Source organism: Hetaerina americana, unplaced genomic scaffold (assembly GCF_022747635.1).
Source record: "Hetaerina americana unplaced genomic scaffold, ioHetAmer1.1.p SCAF_76, whole genome shotgun sequence".
NCBI classification, from domain to species: domain Eukaryota; kingdom Metazoa; phylum Arthropoda; class Insecta; order Odonata; family Calopterygidae; genus Hetaerina; species Hetaerina americana.
The window spans coordinates 1,131,338-1,147,651 of NW_027287383.1; the positions used below are offsets into that span (position 1 = coordinate 1,131,338).

The window sequence follows — 16,314 nt, forward strand, 5'->3', positions numbered from 1 at the left end:
GAATAACAAATCAAATAATTAGTTTCCTAAAAGCATCACTCTTTACTAGTTATTCATTGGCTTAATTGAGGTATCTAAGGGGACTTAAAAAAGGAATACATGGGATGCACACACCTGTGGCCTTTTCACTTCTTCCTTGGAATATGAATGCCAATTTATTGGCAGATTTCATAAAAGAATAACTGATACTGTTAATTATCAGCAGCATTTTCATTGGCTCATCAGGTTAGCCCTAGCTATAATCAGCTCTCATTGCACTGGTCTTAAGTTTTAAACATTCCTAGAACTTTTCATCAACTTTCAGCAATTTTATTTTAATTAAAAAAGTTTACTTGTAGCCTGCACATAGGTTTGAGAATAATCCACTTATGAACCACCAAACTTACGTCATGTCAATGGCAACACCATCTTTGAGCCATGTGATGACCGGTCGTGGATTCCCACTAGCAGCACAGTCGAGAACTACTGTTCTCCCCTTAACAACCACTGAAGATCGAGGCTTTGCAGAGAATACTGGGGCTGATATACGAGAAGCCCCTTCTAAACAAGGGAAGAAATCAATAAGAGAATTCAAAAGCAAATTCTTAAATAAATAATTCTCATCTTTGACTGTATTTCTAGAGGTATCACAGGAAGAGGAATCAGTCATTTTGATTAGAGAGATTGATTATTTAGTCAATTTCTATTGCAAGATTTTTAGCATAACCTGCATATTAACCCACTGAGCACGAAACCAGATGAGTGGTATTTTTCATGTGAATTCACCATGACAATTCAATAGCTCCAGGCCAAAATAAATAGCATTAATTTGACCTTTTCAAGCGATAGTATTAGGAATTGATATTTCTGATCAATAGTATCTGCCAAATTGTTAACGTGTACTCCACTCAACTTTCAAGCAAGATAATTTAAATAATACATGCATATGATTGAACAGGAATACAAGAATTGGCAGCAAATAAAGTGCATTATGACATGGAATCAATTACATTATTTTCCATTAAGGTTCAAAAACTGAATGAAGTGCAGCAGTTGAGAGAGACAATACAAGGGAGAGTGCACAGAAAAAATCTCATCTGGAGCTTAAATATTCATAATTATATTTGTAACATTACGCAAAGTAGGCAATAGATTATAACAGGTTAAATTACATAATATGGATGATAAATACATGAGGATTCTTATTCCATGATCTTCATCGTGTTTCATCAATTATATACTATCCTAAACATGTCCATCTTAATCTTAAAATATTTCCTCATATTTATGAAAATTTACTTTGTTTCCTAATAATCAACACAATTATAACCTTTTCTTTAATTGTTGATCTTTTCTACATACTTCACAATTACTTTATAGTTACACTTGACTAAATGCGATTGTTAAAAAAAGAAAATTTGGTAATTTTTATATTCCACAAGGCAAAAGTAAAGAACCTCACCTGAATCACGCTCCACTGTAAGACGTGCCACACGACTTAATCGATATCTTCCTAAACTGGACACATTGCAGCGGTACTGACCAGAATCTGAAAGTGAGACTTCATCAACTTCCAAGGAACCTGGGAAAAGAAAAAATGACTTGTAAGAAATGTCTTATATAACTAAGTTAAGACCTTAAGTAATTCCAAAACTGTACAATAAAGTACTGTGAAATTATCATGAAAAGTTTAGGTAAAATAGCCAACAAATTTACATATCACAGCCACATTTTCCGGCTTCCTGTACAAGAATAATTACCAGCTAGAACTAAATTTTACAAATTGCATCAATCAGCCTTATTTAATGCAGTGAATTAGTGTAACTGGTCTAAATGCAGCAGGAATCAACAATAGTCCACACACAATTCAGGTTAAATTCACAAAAAGTAAATAGAGCATTAATTATCAAAACCATAATTTCAATGTTTTAAGGTAATGTTATCATCTAGCATTCATACATTCCATGAATAAATATTTTTACAATAGTTTTTTGGAAATCCCAATGGCTGCAGGTTTTTTAATTTTAATGAAGCAACCTACGGTATGAAAATAAATATTTTGAAGATATTACTTGTGCTTTAAAAAGTAAATTAAAAGAGTCATGCACACAAATATTAATTTAGTGAAGCCTCTACATAGTGTTAGTAAAAATTAACAAATGCAGTGACTCCATGAATGAATGAGTTGACATATGACAACATAGAATAGAGATCTGTTCAACCATTGTCCAATGAGCTCAGAGGCAAAGGAAGAAATTGTTTTCAATTATACATATGTGCTGTAAAACCACATATGCTATTGTGTGTCTGTACATGTGGATCAACTTTGGCCAATTATTAAGTATGGCAGTTGAATTATTTTATTGTTTCATTTGCAAATAACAAGCACTTTATTTGCAAGAAGATGGCATATTACACTTATGTTGTCTGCTTGTGGTGCTAATTTCATTATGCCCAAGGCATGCATGCTAACACTATCTCAAAGGGAGCTACATTAAGGATGCGGCAATATAACTTAATTTTTCCAAGGGGTTTACTTTTGAAAAAAGGACGGTCATGTTGCCGCACCCTATATTTTCAAAGTTCCTTTCCCTCTCGGATTATCAATCACATGCTGTTTCACTTGCTGTGAACATAATCACCCACCAGAGGGCAACACAGTCATCCGCGTGCTATCAAGCTGAAGTGGCTGTCCATCTCGAAGCCAGGTGATGGACACTTTGGGGGAGGAAGTAGTGGAATATGAAGGTCCCACAAATGGAGGGCCACTGGAGGAGGCAGCTGGGAGGCAGGCCAAGTGGGCAGTTCCTCCTAGGAAGACCAACTGGTCCTGTGGGTGGATTTCTATGCAAGGGGGCCCTGTACAGAAAAAATAATAACTTAGTTTTCTTTAAAAAACTGTTTTATACACTTTCATACATTTGCACATATTTTTTAACAATGGCACATTTCTTGATAAACTGCTTGTCTTATTTTTAAACCAGTTATTATAAGTTTCATTTCTGTCAAACAATCCACTTACAGACATATTCACACTGATTTGCATTTTAAGCATGATAATAAATAAAATGTTATGGTAATGGTAAAAAATTAATAAAAATGTTTAGTTTCATTTTAATTGATAATTTAAAAAAATTATATTACCCAATAGGCAGTCTACAACTGAAGAAAGATTTGTTATCATAGTATAGTGCTTGCTATAAAAATGAATATGTTGTCTAGATAATGATAGATTATAGTAAGAACAGTTAAATTTATAATTGTGTTCAATAACTTATAAATATTTGAAACCCACCGTTTCAACCTTTACCTGAAAATGTAGTAATCAAAAGAACTTTTCAGGCAAAATGAACTAGCTATTGGATGATTCCAATAGTTTATGGCATAATAGCCTGTAATATAGTTCTGATGTAAATGAGCGGGCAATTATATGCACAGCCATTTATTTAGTAATCACATATAAATATGAATGTTTCTTTATAAACATTCAGTCACTTTGATCACCTTATGTAAAATTAATAAAACTGCTATTATTAGATTTTAATCACGACTTTCTCAAACATTATAATATGGACACATGGGAAACAATATATGAGTCAATTTAATATATGGATACATATCAGAATGAGCAAATTGACATAAGTCATAATAAAAAGAGAAAGAATAGGCTGAGGGCCTGAGTGTTGCACTCAACTGCATGAGGGATAAAAGTGTGTTTATACGTATTACAACCACAATGTGGTACCACCATACCATATACAATCACACGTCACAAAAATCCACCTCCTGTCTCAACACATGTCTGGAGGCACCTGAACTTAAGTGCGCCTAAGTGGTGGGGGACCTCTCTACCGAGCCGAGCCGACCGGTCGGGCCCCCATCCACCCCTCCTACAGCCGATTAGTCACGATACTTATTGTGCGGACCCTTTAGTTTGAAGAATAGGTATTATACATTGTTTGTATAAAAAGTATAGGGAAAAGTTTCGATTATTTCAGATATTGCTACAATGCCTCAAAATTTTTTAAAAGTACATCCCTTGAGCGTTGACAAACTTTTACCAACGGCTTTCCCACAACTCGAGGCCTCCCTGGTAGGTGGCTTCTGGGAGGTCCTTAAAGGTACGCGTGCATGCTTCTTTGACAGCATTTAAGGTGCCCTGGTGGTGTCCTTTGAAGGAGGATTTCACTTTTGGAAATCAGAAATAGTCTGCTGGTGCTCGGCTGTCGGGGGTGTATGAGGGTTGGGAAAACGTCGCGATATCGTTGCAGGTCTTCGCAAACAGAGACTAGATTCTGCTTTTGATCGTCCGTCAAGACCTTCGGGACGAGTTTAGTTTCAATATTTCACAACGCCAAATTTTCAATGATCTGTGATCGTGCACTGACTTAACCGACGGTCAAAATTCACCACTTGACACACACTTCAGGAAAATATTGTTACCGATACTTTTTATACAAAACTTGTACTAAATGGAGTACAACTTGTAAAAATTAAGAAAAATACATAATTTTACACTAAATTTTTTGGGTAGTGGTATGTTCAGAAACTTAATCATGGGTTATAAATCTAAGGTTTGGTTAGCAGCAGTTCTCCAAACTATCCAGCCAATCTCTTCATTCTCTCATAGCTCCTTGCACGAACATTTTCCATGACTTGCTACTGACTGTGCATCCTTACCCTTGCTCCGAGTCTTCGCTTTAATGCTTCTTCACATACGGTTTTCAGTACTCTTCACGGTTTCAATTTATCGCGTATCAGGATGTGTCTAATTAGTTTCCCTCTTCTTCTTGCTAATGTCCTAGAAAAGCTTCGCTCTTCACCCACTCTCCGGAGAACTTCAATTGTTACCCTGTCTATGTTCTTCATTCTTTGATATCACCACATTTCCACTGCCTTATGCTTTTATAAAGCTGTATATGAAATTTACAGCGATTTTGAATAATTTAGTGACTCATTACCTCCGGCATTTATTCCAGTATTGGCGTGATCATTGATCAAATTTAGGTAATGTTTCCATAATGGACTATTATTTGCCGTGGACAAAAAAAAGAAAAAATATTTGCAGTTTCCAAAGGACGGCAGGAATCACTCGGAATTCCTTAGAGATCACACATTTGCCATTTGTTCATGAATGCTATTTACCATCTTCAAAATATTGCATTTACTTTCACATGACGATCATTCATAATTATTCGTGCTTCAGGAAGAAATATGCGACAAATCATGTGGGAAAATGAAAAAAAACTCCAGATACCCAGAGCTTTCCGTCTCGACATCGGCACGTGACCTGGGATCACGGGTGTACTCACTAGCAACTCCGACCCTCGCCTTTCGACTGACGATGGAGCCGACGGATTCGATGGTCGCCATGCACTGATAGAAGCCCTCCTGGGCCCCAGGGCCGCCTCTCACCCCCGCCGCAGACCCACATCTCCCGTCCTGATCGTCGTCGGAAGCACTCACGACCCCATCCTCCTGGCCCCGGACACCTCTGCCCCCAGACCCCAACGACCAGATGTTCGTCAGCAATAGGGAGCCATTCGGGAGTTGTGACCTGTATGGGAGAGACGAAAACAATTTAGGGTTTCGTGAAAGGCATGGGACGAACCCTTTTTCGCAAGGGACCCCGTTACCAGTAATCTTCAATGGTGAATAAAAAGCACCAATTAAATCTGGCGCGTGCACATGTATTTTCGGTGGGTAAGGTGAGCAAAAGGAGAGTCCTCTTTTTCTTCTGCTGAGTCCCAAATGATCTCCCGGGAACTCAATATAATCTTTGGTATACACCAAATATGACAGACCATAAACTAGAAGCCAGTCTTACTTCCTCCCTCGCATCCCCATCACTGTTAGGGAGTGCAGACATTGAAACGGGATACAAAACAGTCTTCGCAGGGACGAGGACAGATGGGAGCGGTGGACCCGAATTCTATCCGAACTATTTCAAAAGGCTTATAGTAACGGAGATCGTCGAGTGTCGAGGGGTTGGTCGGATATTCTATCCACGCCTATGGTTCTCATGGACCTGCCTTTGAGCATACGGCCAACACAAATAGTCGACGGCCACATGCAGTATGCATTACTATGTGCCTAAGCCTTTTGTCGACTCGCTTTCGAGGATATATTCAGTAGAAAGTCCAGTACTCATAGAGCAGAAGACATAAATTGCCATTTTTATTCCATTTGGGAGGAACAGAGGACATTTTTTTAGCACAGTTGAACTTCTGTCTATTACAGAACTTTTCGATTAATAAAGGTCGGTGTAAAAAAAATCCACAGACCATTTAACCAGAAATTCTGAAAAAAATCAAATGGTCTGCGGCTCGAGGAGAAGTTTACGGTAAAAATGTGCCAGCATTAACCACCAAGAGCCCTTAATAATCACCCGACATCTTAAGAGACGAAAAGTTTCGTAATATACGCATTGACTGGGATTGAAACCCCCCTATTTATTCAGATTTAGTCAATCAATAAATTAGCCCCGTTTCCGGGGGCAATATGGGCAAAAAAAATAAAAAAACGAATATTTTGGTACAAAAGTAACACTTCTATAAAAGAAGATTCCAATGCTTCCGCTAAAATATTTTTAAGCCAGTAAAGACAGGGTGTTAAACTTTTTCTGTTGAGCCGTTCGAATCATATGAATGAACAACAACGAAATTTTATTTTTATTTTCATTCACACAATACCCTGCAAGCTACCGTTAGGGTGTGAGGCAGGGGGTTATTACACACTAGAGCCAAAACACCTTTCCCTCCTAGCGCGGTCTGAAAACGTTATTCTGATCCCTGATCGTGCTAGGGGAAAAGTGATACCTTAAAAAAATATCTATTCTACATTTAATCTCTTACGGTATTACTAAGTCGCCTCTCTGCCCTCTAACCATTATATTACAATTATAGAATGAATCAAATGAAAGTGGGCTTTTGGGCCTTTTCTGCCATTCCTGTTTGCACGTGTATTTCTTACAAAGGAATTCAGATCTTATACATCCTCTACACTGTTTCAAGTTTTCCAACCCAAATCTCTAATCATGTTAGTCACGCAAACATCTTATGTGACTTCAGCTTTTCTTTTGTAACTTCGCCAGTTTTTTCGTGAGCAATTTCGTGTCGGTCCCTAAGTTTGGCTGCAATCCTATTCCGGATCCTCCTATCTTTGTGTACTTCCTTTGTGGCTATCTTTACATTTCGCATTACAGAGTGTTACATTTATTAAATGTTTTTGATATTATTTCTTCGATATTACTCCTCACTCCAAGCCAATGCTAAAGAGCCCTCAAGTACTTCACGCTGTCGAATGGAGGATAAGTTTGACGTTATGCATTGTCTTCATTGTGCTGTTTGCTTATAAGGTTTTCTTCAATATGGGTTCTACAGTAGCGCACAGTCTTGTATGTTCCCCGGTTTGTTGGCTATGTTTACAAATTTATGAACGTGCCGTCCTTTTCCCCAATTTTCCTCCTCAGTACTTGAAATTAGATTACGCATTTAATGGATCATCGGTTACTAATGGTAGACTGAGGTCCGAAAATAATTTTGTTCTTTTTCCAGGGTCTATACGCGCCCTACTGCACTGCATGACCTACTGAAAACATGAATTGATCCCACAACGAAAAGGAACATCGATTTCACCAGGAAATCTAGATTCCTGAATTACATTCCCGATTCATATTTCAAACGCTAAGCTGTTTAAAAAATAAGCCCTTTTTCCATTACAACAGGAATGTTGAAGAAATTGAGAAATCCCTGACTTAGCTTCCAATTTTCCACACTGGCTGTCACCCTGAAATTTTACCAAAACGATTTTAAGAGGCTAGTTGACAATGTAAAACGTGATAATATCGCATTTGGCAAGGTACACGGATATTTTTCGTGAGTTTTTTTCATTTGAACGTGGCAAAGGTGATTTTTAAAACTTCCAGCGAGCAATCATGACCCAGCTGTCCGATAAGAAGATAATGGCGTCGTTTGAAAGAAGGATGTTTTTACGATCCGAGATTCTATATTTAGTACTGGGTAAAACAGGCCGAGAAATACATCGAATTCTATTAGAAGAAGGCACTGAATATTATGTTATTGTAACAAAATACATTTTACTTTTAATTTTTTTATTTAAGGAGTTTAGAAATCTTTGAATACGCATAGTGGGCCATAATGGCTTACTAAACCTCAACAAAACCTTGTTCCATGCCAAAGAAACTGCACAGCTGCTTTTATAACGTTGGACGCTTTCGAATGCAAAGCCAATTGGTAATACGAGAGCCATTTGGTGAACTGCAGTGGAGCATCAAATATAACTAAATTGCTTCCATACCTACAATGGCGTGAACCTTTTTTTTGCACACGCGCGAGTATATAGATATTTCCAATGGTTTTAGAAAGGAACGGGTTGGGTCAATGGAACTAAATGCATTCTCAAGTGCTCAAGTATTATTTGATTTGGTATTTTACTCAGGAAACAGCAAGAAAACTCACACTTTTTAAAAAGCGAACTCATACTCCTCATTCATAATTGGCAGGGGCTTGATACAGAGGAACAACTATCAAGCTGACTAACACAGCATTACTAAAACAACCACGGCCCGCAAAAACGCGAAGTATATTTAGTTTAATAGTTAATTGATATTAATGCTGCAATGATTTCAGGTGCTCTCCATCAGGTTAAAGTTTATTTTTTTGCTCGCTAGTTGGCTTATACGCTGGCTTAGAGAGTCTGTTCGGCATTCAAAAATGCCTTGTCTGGTACTATGGCGTGGTGAACGATTACTTCCGTCGATTTCGGACAGCAGTCGGTAACCCTATGTCCGGTGGACTGTGCCCCACCAGCTATAAGGTTCGATTTGGCCCTCGAAAAGTTAAACGAACTCCCCTTCATATTAGGGCAAAAATTTTGTGTGCGTAATTTTGAAAAGCTTATCATGACCCACCAACATCTCCAAATTACTGGTCCAGTTCATGGCAAAACATTTGCCAGCCCATCGCCTCCGAGACGGCAATCACATTGACTAATTGATTCGCATAATTATCGGAAATAATCCGATTTTTTACGCAATGATGAAGTTAACGTGACTGAGGTATCATTGTTTCCCAAACTTTAATTTTGTTCCGTTAAAAAGAAAACATTTAGTTTGGGCGTTAAGTTAAGAGTTGAAATAGAAATTATCCTCAACGCGGGAGAATATAAGTTTGCATTTGCCGAAATTGACACTTGTAAGGTTTACGGTTTGTCTGTGACTAATTTTACGACAGCTTCCAACGTTTTTTTTCCGGTGCGTTTCTCTCGTGATCCATCAATTGCGGGGCACAGTCCTTCCGAGTGGGGTTGCCAGCGTTTTTTAACTTAATTTACTTTCAATGCAATTAGCGGATCACTGAGTTAAAAGTTACTGTTGCGGCATCTCCCGCAGTTTCTTTGGAATTTAATTTACTTTTTAGCATAATCCAATCTAAAAACTCAAAATTTAGCCAATTCTTAATACTGTAAGTAGTGCTGCCCTGAAATATGTAACTGAACATTGGTTCCTTCAAGTTCGCATCTTACGTCCACACATGCACTGTTCGGCATGACAAACGGAAAATTCAACAACTCGTTTCAAAACTCCTTTTTGCTCTTTCTTTACGATTCTCTTTCTCCTTTGAGCTAGTCGTATTTGCTGAATTTCGCAATAAATCCAGGTAATTTGCCGTTTGAGTTCCTTTTCAAAGTCTTAAGATTTAAAAACGTAAAGAAAAAAAGCTGGCAATATATTTTCACTTCATTATCAGCCTTAGACATGAAAAGTAAATAGTAAATACAAAAGATAGTGGATATATTTGAACACTGATACAGCCTACATTATACCTAAGACATTAGCTGTTACCAATTGTATCGACCTCTATTTATTTTTCACTAATACAACGTAATCTTTCACGGACGTTAAGACACATGAAATGGCCCGAGTTTCCACTTTACGGGGCGACTGAAAACATATCATGCTTACATGTACATGACCTAGGTTATGATTTGCATTTTTGGTATCAGGTCCCATAACCTAAAATATTCAAAATCATTCAACGGGCTATGTGACTCACACAACCAACGTTAAAATATTCATGAAGGCACGACATGATATTATTTCCCGAAACTACTCGTGACGTTTGACAGCGTGCAGCTTGAGAGGGCGGCAGATGTGCATAGTGTTCCCCCTCCTCAAGGGGTCGAACAGAGGTGGCGGCCAACCAAGCAACGCCTCCATGTCCCCTTCCACCTCATCATGCCCCCCGCCCAGGTTTTCCCATAATGGTTCCTTCGCCTACGAAGGGCAGAAGTTCGCACCGCGTCGTCAGCTGTTTTCAATTTAGTTGGCGCAATCTGCCTTCGTTCGGGGAAACCACGACCATAAGCGCCATTCGTTTTATTGCTTCGCCGACCGAAAAGTTAATGGCTACATCGGAAATATGGGAGTTTAAGGAGAATGATTCACATGAGCTTTAAAAAAACAAAATTCGCAACGCTTCGTGCGTGCCTTTATTCAAGTACGCTCCCCGGGATTCTAGCAATTGATGCCCACACGAATGAAGCACTGTGGTAGTGAATAGGGTATCTTTTTTCAAGTAGTTACAATTAAGGCCATGATGATTATTAAATTAACCATAAACATAGTAGTGTATTACAGGAGCATTACTATTCGTACCATACATTTACAAAATATTGATAAAAAATCAATTGGAGTCAACAGCTTCGAATACGACCTCAATACAATCAGACTTTGCTTATTTCAGAGCCCGTGAATCGAAGACCACACGATGCTTGAATTTGAACATCGTTGCAGCAGTAAATTGGTTACGTAAAGCAAAAGTATCGATTCATCGACATCGCGATTCATTTCAAATCACATCATCCCATGATTGCAACCTCGCGATATTTTAAATTGGAATCTAATTCCTTGATTCCAAATTGTCATTGGCTTCATATCATACCATCGGTACTGTCCAATAAACCCGATCTATATCCTTACCCATCGATTCATTTTAGACTTGAAGACCGATATCACAATACGCAGAGATTCGCAGTTTATAAAAGCCAAAACTCAACACCGAACGGGGAAAGGTGTGAGCAGAAGAAATAGGACATGTCCAGCGTTTTAACCGGGACACTAAAAATTCTGATACCTTGAACAGAAAGACGCTCAACGTAACTGAAGGGCGCAATTTAAGCACGGGCGTGAGGCACGAACTCCGAGAAACATTTAAAATACGCTAACTGCACGAGAAAAATATTTAAAATATCACAACCTTTAACTAATTTGCCGTCGACTTTCAAACTTCGTTCACAGAAATTTGGGGATGGAGAATATTGTATGGCCTTCAAAAAAAGTTTTGAGGTTTGAATGGGCCCTGCTAAATGAAAAAATCGCGAAATCCGTTAACCATGAAGCCACGGACGAATAGAAATGAGTTAGCTTGGACACTCGTGACCTTTGGACACTTGGGCCTCCATCCCTTAGACAAATAACCTGTCAGTCATGAGAAGAAAGAACAAAATTTACGCATCTGAACACAAAAAATGCACGAAGAAATTATCCAATATTATTATATATTGGCCTGATACGATAACACGCGGAGAGATGCAATTGAGGTTTTCTAATGATCGACCGCATTAAGTTCACCGAAGCGTGAAAATACGATTGAGGAAGGGCCACACAACGGGTGAAGGTAACGATACTCAGGGCTAGAGAGCTCACCTGCGTATTCATATTCATTGTTTTCCAAAATTCGGCACGGCCGTCGTTAACGTGGAAACAGCTGAGGCGATTAGGACCTCGAGCAAGGACTGGAATGGTGCTTGAATTCGTACCTTCGCCTAAGCTTTATGCCCTCGCCCGACCCGAGCATCTGATCCACGGCCATAAATAACGCAGAATTACCGCACAGCCGAACGAGTGTGTTTGTACGTGAGAATAATCTGACCCGACATTTTCCTCGCAAATAGGGTACGAAAATAAATATGGGAGAAACACCCGGAATAATCAACTAAGGCGGAGAATAAAAAATAATTAAAAAATAACCGTCGATTGAGACTTTCGTCCTAACTTTACATCAGCGTCGAAGGTGATGTAAAAACAACCTCATTCCGATTGTTTTTCATGAACTCCATAAGAGTTTGAAGTGTGATAATATTTTCGAAAGTTTTGCAAGCGTTGAGATTAAAAGTAAATGGAAATGAATTGCAGGTACGAGCTGGACATAGGCGAGCTGAGATTGATATTAATCAAAGATACCCCTAAGCCAAAATAAAAAAATGAACATTAATACATTAATATTTCTGCTATCAAGAGACAAATCCTCAGTTAAGAAAGCGCGGAGGAAGAGAAGAGTTGACACTGTCAAGAAACCCAAGCCTGAGCAAGATTCGAAGTTAACTGGTTTCAGTTCAGTTATCATTACGAGTCTAACTTGGGCTGACTTCTTGCCTAAGTTATCGCCTCATTTCCCGCACGCTATGCAAACTGAAGATGTCACCTGGTGACCGACGCACAAGTATATCAGTAATCCTTTACTTAATTTGGAAGATGAGAATTTTCGAATGACATCGTCACCACAGAATGCGGTTACATGCATGCATCTGCAAGTCATCGCAAGGGACACCAGACTACTTTTGGCGCAAAATAATTTCCCCCCTAGCACGGTCGAACAACATTATTCTGATATCTTATCGTTCGTGGGAAAAATGACATCTTAAATCTATTTGTTCTACAATTTATCTCCTAAATTTGAGTTAGTAGTAGTTTTAGGGGTTTGTAGGGTGCGTCGACAGCTATGGTCATTTTGCACCACTGTCATAACGTAAAACTTATGTTCCTTTTAAACTAGGAATAAGTAAACAAATAAATACGAATAAATATATAAATAAATAAAATAAACAAAAAAAAAAGGAAAATGCTAAAATCAAAAGCATTAAAATTATGAGCTCCAAAGCTAAAGCTGCCCCATTAACCCGGTTGACCTTAAAAAACTTAAGACTCGGTTAATAGACCCAGAGTCATCCCCTAAAATATTTTTTAAGTCTCCCCTTATCTTCAACATGTCTCTGGCCCTTTGGTATGTTGTGCATTCCGTCAGGATATGTTTTATCGTCAGGGGTTGGAAACACTCATTGCAGCGGGGCTGTTCTTTTACCTCCGCAAAGAGGTACGAATGAGTGAGGGCAGAGTGTCCTATTCTCAGGCGCGTAATCATGACCTCTTCCCTCCGAATTTTCCGGATGGAAGAGGACCATGGTGAAACGACCGGTTTTATTGCCCTGAGTTTATTATTTTGCAGAGACTGCCAAGTCTCCTTCCACTGATGCAGGACCGAGTTCCGCAAGGCAGCCTTTACGTCCTCCATTGGAACCAAGGTGGAGTCGGTCTCGGGTTTTCGAAGGGCATCCTTCGCTGCCTGGTCAGCTTTTTCGTTACCTCTTATGCCGACGTGACCAGGAGTCCATATAAAGGAGACCCTGTTCCCCTTTCTCTGAAGGGACAACAGGGTATAATGGATCTCCTGGACTATCGGGTGCACAGGTGCAAAGACCGATATAGATTTTAGGGCGCTCAACGAGTCTGTGCAGATGAGGAAAGAGCCATCGCTTTCTTTTATTTCTCCTAGGGCCGTCCTTATGGCTGACAGCTCGGCTGTGAAAATGCTGCAAGAAGTGTGCAGTTTTTTCCTCACGACTCCATGGTAGTGGGACACGACCGCATAGGCACATGCAGATTCTGACTTTGACCCGTCGGTGTAGACTGGGACAAAGTCAGAAAGTGAGCCGAGGACGGCACTGAAGAGCTGCTGGTATTCGGAATTGGTCGTCTTGGCTTTGCGGCGTGCACTGGCAATGAGTTTAATATCCGGCATTGGCGTTAACCAAGGCGGGTACTTAGCATAGGAGACGGGGCATACTTGAGGAAATGTAAAATTTACCGCGTTAATAAAATCATTAAAACGAACGGCAAAGGGCCTAGTTGCCCTTCTCCGCCTGTTAAATAAGTCTAAAAACCGTTGGTTAAAAACTATGTTAAAACAAGGGTGGATTGTCTCTGATAAAATTTTACAGGCATAGTTGCCCATTAAAATCATCCTGCGGGTTTCCAACGGAGGCTCCCCTGCGTCTGCAAGTAAGCTTGGGACTGGGCTTGTTCTAAATGCCCCGGTGGCCAACCGTATCCCAGCATTGTGGACACATGTAAGTGGTCTCAAGTAAGACTCTCGTCCTGAGGAATACACCATGGAACCATAGTCCAGCTTGGATCGCACCAAGCCTCTGTACAATAAAAGCATGCTGGTGCGGTCTGCTCCCCAAGTGGAGTGAGTTAAAAACTTTAAAACGTTGAGGGTTTGGCGACACCTCTCACGTAACACGCGGATATGCTCCCGCCAGTTCAGCTTTTGGTCCAGGATCATGCCGAGAAAGCGGACGGACTCCACAAATGGAAGAATCCTACCCAACAGGGTTAGGGTCGGGGTAACGTGGTAACCGCGAAGACGGTGAAAGTGCACGCATTTCGTTTTCTCCATGGAGAAACGAAATCCGTTCTTTCGCGACCACTCTCCCAGTTTGTTTAGAGTCACCTGGGCTTGCCTGGAAGCGTTTGGCAGTCGTGTCGACCGGCAAAATATGGCTAGGTCGTCCACATAGAGCGATGCCATCACCGGGGCATTGATGCATTCCACCACGTCGTTGATGGCGATGGCAAATAACGTCACGCTCAGTACTGAACCCTGGGGTACCCCGTTCTCCTGTGTAAAAGATCGGGAAAAGTGCTTCCCAGTCCTTACTTTAAAAAGGCGGTTGGTTAAAAAATTTCTGATAAATAGGGCCATGTTGCCTCTAAATCCCCACTTGTGGAGCGTGTTGAGGATTCTCCATCGCCACACACTATCATAGGCCTTCTCCAGGTCGAAGAAGACTGCTATGACGTGTTGACGTTGGAGAAAGGCTTCCTGGATGAAGTTCTCAGTGCGAACCAGATGGTCTGTCGTGGACCTGCCACGCCGAAAGCCGCACTGAGCGTCGGAGAGCAGGTGTCGACTCTCCAAGCACCACATGAGACGTCGGTTTACCATCCGTTCCATCACCTTGCACAGGCAGCTGGTGAGAGATATGGGACGGTAGTTGTTCGGGTCATTTTTGTCCTTGCCCTGTTTTGGGATTGGTATCACGATGGACTCTCGCCAGGCATTTGGAAAACTGCCCTCGTTCCAGAGTTGGTTGAGGGTGTTTAGGACCTCCCCAATCGCGGTTTCCGGAATGTTCCGGAGAAATGCGTTGTGGATTTCGTCCGCCCCTGGCGAGGTGTAATGGGAGTCTTCGATGGCGGATTTAAGCTCCCAGGACGTGAAAGGCTCATTGTAATATTCGCTTGTAGGACCTGCACCAAAATTGAGAGGGACTCTCTCGCATCGCCTCTTCCGGTTCGCAAAGCCCGCGGCATAGCCCTCGTCACTGCTATTGGCCGCGAACTGACTGGCAAATATGTTGCTTATTTCGGCAGGTGAATTAACCACCCGGCCAGCAACAAGCAATGGCGAGATGACAAATGAGCCCTTGGACCCGGAGATTTTCTTGACTTTGTCCCATACCTGACCAAGTGGCGTGCGATGGTTGATGGTAGAGACGTATTCTATCCAGGAAGCCCTCTTGGCCTCCTTCACGGCCCTTCGAGCTCGCGCTCTCAGGCGGCGGTACGATGCCAGATTAGTTGCCGTGGGATATTTTCTAAAAATATTCAATGCTTTTTTCCTCGCCCGAATCGCCCGGTCGCATTCCCCGTTCCACCAAGGGACAGGAGCTCGATTTATATTCCCGGACGTACGAGGGATACTTTTGGTAGCTGCCGCCAACAGCGTTGAACTTAGTTTATCGACGTTGTGCAACGCGTCGAAACTTGCGTCGTGTTTATATGTAAACGTACGCTTGAAAAGTGGCCAGTCCGCACGGTTAATACGCCACTTTTCCGGAGGTTTTGAAATGGTGGGCGAAGAGTCTTCTTTAACGAGTAGAAGAGGAAAATGGTCACTCCCACAGAGATCGTTGTGGGTGGACATTTTCAGCTTTGGGGCTAGACTTCTCGAGCATAGACAAAGATCTATTGCTGAGAATTCCCCATTGAAGCTGTTAAAACGGGTTTTTTCGCCGCTATTTAATAAAAACAGGTTAAAATCCTCAATAAAGTTGGATAAAATTCGACCTCTCCTATTACTTTGGGTTTCTGGCCCTCCCCAGAGAGGATCATGGGCATTAAAATCTCCCATCAAAATGAACGGCTGAGGAAGCTGGTGGACAAGGGCTTCAAGGTTCAGGCGAGTCACC

The 16,314-nt window shown here is 40.8% G+C and overlaps 1 protein-coding gene across 4 annotated transcripts in view; it reads right to left on the bottom strand.

Annotated features, from left to right (window-relative positions):
• The window catches only part of fra (neogenin protein frazzled), a 146,976-nt gene that overhangs the window by 51,959 nt on the left and 78,703 nt on the right, over positions 1-16,314 (bottom strand). For all 4 annotated transcript variants that reach the window (XM_071596164.1, XM_071596162.1, XM_071596161.1 and 1 more), the window contains exons 3-6: positions 5,292-5,536; positions 2,626-2,838; positions 1,442-1,561; positions 387-540 (exon numbers count right to left, since the gene is read on the bottom strand). In XM_071596164.1, the coding sequence (XP_071452265.1) occupies positions 387-540; positions 1,442-1,561; positions 2,626-2,838; positions 5,292-5,536 (732 nt within the window). The remainder of the gene's footprint in view (positions 1-386; positions 541-1,441; positions 1,562-2,625; positions 2,839-5,291; positions 5,537-16,314) is intronic.